The 4,544-nt window shown below is 43.2% G+C and overlaps 1 protein-coding gene across 1 annotated transcript in view; it reads right to left on the bottom strand.

Moving 5' to 3' along the window:
- Positions 1-1,142: 1,142 nt before the first annotated feature.
- LOC111237131 (MAM domain-containing glycosylphosphatidylinositol anchor protein 2-like) overlaps positions 1,143-4,544 on the bottom strand; it is a 58,616-nt gene continuing 55,214 nt past the window's right edge. The window contains exons 15-18 of the mRNA XM_022766107.1: positions 1,968-2,135; positions 1,754-1,884; positions 1,538-1,637; positions 1,143-1,250 (exon numbers count right to left, since the gene is read on the bottom strand). Coding sequence (XP_022621828.1) covers positions 1,162-1,250; positions 1,538-1,637; positions 1,754-1,884; positions 1,968-2,135 — 488 coding nt within the window. The 3' untranslated portion in view covers positions 1,143-1,161. The remainder of the gene's footprint in view (positions 1,251-1,537; positions 1,638-1,753; positions 1,885-1,967; positions 2,136-4,544) is intronic.

Here is a 4,544-nt window from a genome sequence, read left to right as displayed (position 1 = left end):
CAGAGGTTAAATACCTGGGTCTCCTCACCTGTCAGTCAGAACCTACAACCAAGTCCAGTCGCCTTGGATTCAACTTTTCTTGGATTCAGTCTTCAGACCTTCATCAGCCAAATCTCATACAAACAGCAGCGGACATATAAAGGCTACAAGCTTTCACCTGGAAATAACCCACCAATCAGAGGATGCCAGCAACACCTCCTGTTATGCATAAAGATTAAGGTGCTCAAATACAAAAACAAAGACAATAATGAGCTCTTACAGCTGTAAACGTACAGAAATAATATGCCAGTATTAAAGAAAATGGGTTCAGATTGTACCATATGGCCCTAAGGCGACATCAGATGAGAACAACATGTAGCCTGTGTTTTTAGAGGAAGAAAAAGGCAATAAAGTGAATTTCGAAATGGGCAAAAGAGCTAGAAATCACAATATTCACAAGAAGGGAATATAGGCTAGAGAGATTTACTGTCCGATGTGAACTGTTGTTCTGTTCATCTATAATACTGGCATATTTATTATGTTACAGGGGAGCTGTAGTTTTTCAGATGCTGAAAATATATTGTGGATTTATTTAGTTGAAATCACGAAGGTTTCAGCTTCGAACATCCAGAACTGGCTGATGATTTGTTCTATGGAGACAAAACCTTTGTTTTTTCTCAGATGAAATAAATGTCGGATGTTCTGAGGCTAGGTCGGAGGTGACGTCATACTTCAGCTCTCTGTGGCGAAACTCCCACACTACATTCAAACTAAGTGACCTTTGACCTGACACAGAGCGGCTGAACTTGCTGGTTTGGACTCTGCGGTGAACTGGTCCAGCCGACTACAGGATGGGCTGATGTTTACGACGTGTTAATCAGATGGATATTTGAGGTTTCCCCCTGCTTTCAGTTTTTATGCTAAGCTAGGCTAACACTGTCTCTGGACTGGGAATGGAACCAATGTTGCACTGCTCCTGTAATCCCTCCTTCACTGTTTCCTACAACGTAAACAATCCTCACTTCTCATCACGCCTCTCTGCTGCAGCTCAGACCGAATCTTTGGTAGTTTGGGGGGGGGGAGGGGGTAGATGGTGGGAATTGGATTTGATGTAGAGGAGATTGGGGCGGGGGCAAAAGAGTCAAAGGTCATGGTGTCACGTTGTGTACAGGGGGGAGGGGGTCACCTCTGCTGGCCCATCAGAGCCAGACTCAGAGTGATGCACAGCTGCCATATATGGGGCGAAGAGGGCGGGGCGAGAGACCTTAGATCTGAATAGGAAAGTGGGAGAGAGAGAGAGAGACAGGTGAGTGTAATGATCAGGAGAAAAAGCTGCTGCTGTAAAAACAAAAAGAACGTTCATCCATGTTTATTTTCTTTTGACGATTTTATGGAAATTTGGTTAAAATTTGTTCAGTTTGGATTAAACTAAACCTGAGGGTCCCAACATGAGGTTTGGGACCCCACTAGGGGTCATGGCATGAATCTAAGGGGTCATGAGATCCTGTGGTCAGCGTTTCATCCAGCAGGTGAATGATCACAGTACAGGTGTACTCACTGTTGGGTGGAGGGTCTTTACACTCGCCCTCCTCGATGGTTACATCATCGATGGCGATGTCTCCCTCGATACCAGAACCTCGGACTCCCTCCATCACCATCTGCCACAGACACAGAGACAGGAAGCTGAGACATGAGGTTATGGCCATTTTGTTTGTGGTTGTTTGGACTTGTTGTGTCTCTTTGTGGTCATTGTGGAGGTGGGTGTGGTTTGTACCTGGAAGGCCATGGTTGGGTGGATGTTGACCTTGGCTTGTCTCCAGCGGTCTCCTTGGTTACCAGTCAGACTCCAGACTGAAGTGTCCGTCACCGTCTGACCTTTCTGGCGCAGGAACACATTCAGAGCTCCTACAGGACAGACGGGGTGTTTAATGTTGTCATGATTTATTCTGTGCTGTACCTGAGACGGCGCCATGTTGCTGCAGCCTCACCTATGTGTTTCCCGTACATGTGGTAGAAGAAGGCGAAGCAGTAGGTGGGGCTGTTGCTGACGGCGGACGAGGAGGAGGTCTTAGAGTTCATGTTGAAGGTGGGAGACAGCAGCCGAGCTTTGTCTCCCTCCAGCCTCGGCCTCGACGTCTCGATGTACATGTAGAAACCTGAGAGAGCGCAACAGCAACACAGGTCAGAGGTCACAGGTCAGAGGTCACAGTTAGGCTCAAGGGTAAATAAACAAGGTCTTTACTGGAGTTTATTTTTATTGAATTATAGATTAAAATTTTAACCCTTTTTCAAAGTCTGTGATTGTTTCATAATTAAACCCAGTGACACTTTTATATCATATTGTACAGAAGCTAAGTGGCTAACTGTGGTAGCTGTGGAGACGTGATTGGCTGAGGTAGAGAATAGAATGTAGAGAATTATTGATTCATCTGATGGTTATTTTTTAATGAATTTAATCTATGAGGGACCAAAGAACTTTAAATGTGACGTCTTCAAATGTCGTTTCAGTTCACGATGAGATTTGACAAAGAAAAGTAGCAGATCGTCTTTTTAGAGGCTGAAACCTGCAGTTTTATTTATTTTTACTACTTTATCTTAAATAAAATGAAAGATTATAAGAATAGATCAGATTAGATAAGAACTGATTCATCAACTGATAATTTCAGCTCAAGGTTTCTCTGTTTATTTATATGATTATTTCATCTCTTATGTTTATATTTACTACTGGACATAAATCACAAAAAAATCTTAATCTCCACTCTTTTCCTTGGACCGTCCTCGGTGAGTTGTACAGGGAATCGAACCTCTAACCCTGCCTTGCTCCCAGCGCAGACGAACCCAGAGTAAAAACCACTGTAGCAGCCGCACAGAGAGCGGCAGCAGCTTCCACCTCCAGCAGAGAAACAATCCTCACAAATGAACTTGTACACGACTGTGGAAACACTCACACACGCGTGTTTCCTGTTTAAAACGTTTCACCCCGCGGCTTCGCTTTAATGAGATCCTAGAAGAAGAACGAGGAGGAGGAGGAGGAGCCCAACAACAAACAGCCTCTGTCACGCATCAGCTGGATGTATGTGGAGTTATTGTAACCTTTGTTTACTCAGGGATTAAATCTGAGCACGCACAGCTGTTTCCTGTTTGTCTGTGTAGTTCAGTTAATCCAGACTGAGCTGCTGGAACTTTATTTATTCTAACGTTTACAAGCTCAAAGTAAAACACACTAAGTGTAGCTGCAAGCAGAGAAGTAAAGAACGTTCTACACACAGCTGCTGCTCGCTCCACTACTGCATACTGTGTGTACTGTGTGTACTGTGTGTACTGTGTGTGTACTGTGTGTACTGTGTGTACTGAATGTGTACTGTGTGTACTGTGTGTACTGTGTGTACAGTGTGTACTGTGTGTGCTGTGTGTATTGAATGTGTACTGTGTGTATTGTGTGTACTGTGTGTGCTGTGTGTACTATGTGTACTGTGTGTACTGTGTGTACTGTGTGTATTGAATGTGTACTGTGTGTACTGTGTGTACTGTGTGTGTACTGTGTGTTCTGTGTGTACTGTGTGTGCTGTGTGTACTGTGTGTGCTGTGTGTGCTGTTAATGTATGTACATTTGAATATAAAAGCACACACACATTAGAAACGATCTTTTCTCCAAATGTTGATGCTCAGTTGCTTTTTCTTTTTTTTTTCAAATTAAAAAATAAAATAATTGAACAGATTGTGAAACGTTCAAAGGTTTGACCCGGAGTCAGTAACTTTGTAGTAGAAAGCAGGCGGGTGGCCGGATGTTGACTTCAGACACTACGATCCTCAAATACTTGCCACAGCGCAAAATGTGGATTAATTCGCTGCTGAAAATAGTCCCCAACAAAGTGACTATTTCCTTTTGTTTGTTTGATAAAAAATCTTTTTTTAAATAAATGGAACCAGATGTTTCTGAGGTCTCTTACAGATGTGCGTCTCAGTAGGAACCGGTGGACTTGTTGTAGTCTGGATTTCCTGTGCGTGTATTTCTCTCCACCTCAGGGCGGAGTCTGACGGCCAGGTGTTGACAACCAATCACATTTGATTATTTGGTCTCGTCCTGCCTGGGGGAGCTGCAGCAGGCGGCGTCTGAGACGACAGGTAGTGACTCACACTCTGCTTTTTGCTGTGTGGCTGTTTCATATCTCATATCGCCACGGCAACTCCCGCCCTTCAGACTTCTGTTTGTGAGGTAATGTTATTACAGATCCCTGAATTTTCACATTATTTATAAAATGTATTGTTTATTATTTGTAGTTTTTTATTTTAAATCCCCTAAAACATCTTTAAACCTTAAAATTAAAATATCTTAACACATTACAATGTGAGACATGAAGCTACTCTCATTCATAGTGACCTCTATGAGACAGTATGGAGCCAGAGTCCCAGAGGTTTGTGTGTTAGGTTTCCTCCTCTGAGGGATTTCTTCCTTTATCGTTGTTGAGCGTCTGTTCCAAGATGGCGTCTCGCTCTCGCTCTTTATCTCTGTCACTAAAACCTGACTGATTTTTTTTTGAAAAACATTTTACCATTCAGCGTCT

Source organism: Seriola dumerili, unplaced genomic scaffold (assembly GCF_002260705.1).
Source record: "Seriola dumerili isolate Sdu_G_001 unplaced genomic scaffold, Sdu_1.0 BDQW01000811.1, whole genome shotgun sequence".
NCBI classification, from domain to species: domain Eukaryota; kingdom Metazoa; phylum Chordata; class Actinopteri; order Carangiformes; family Carangidae; genus Seriola; species Seriola dumerili.
Note: the sequence above shows the minus strand (reverse complement) of the source record. Positions and strands in the feature narration are given on the sequence as shown.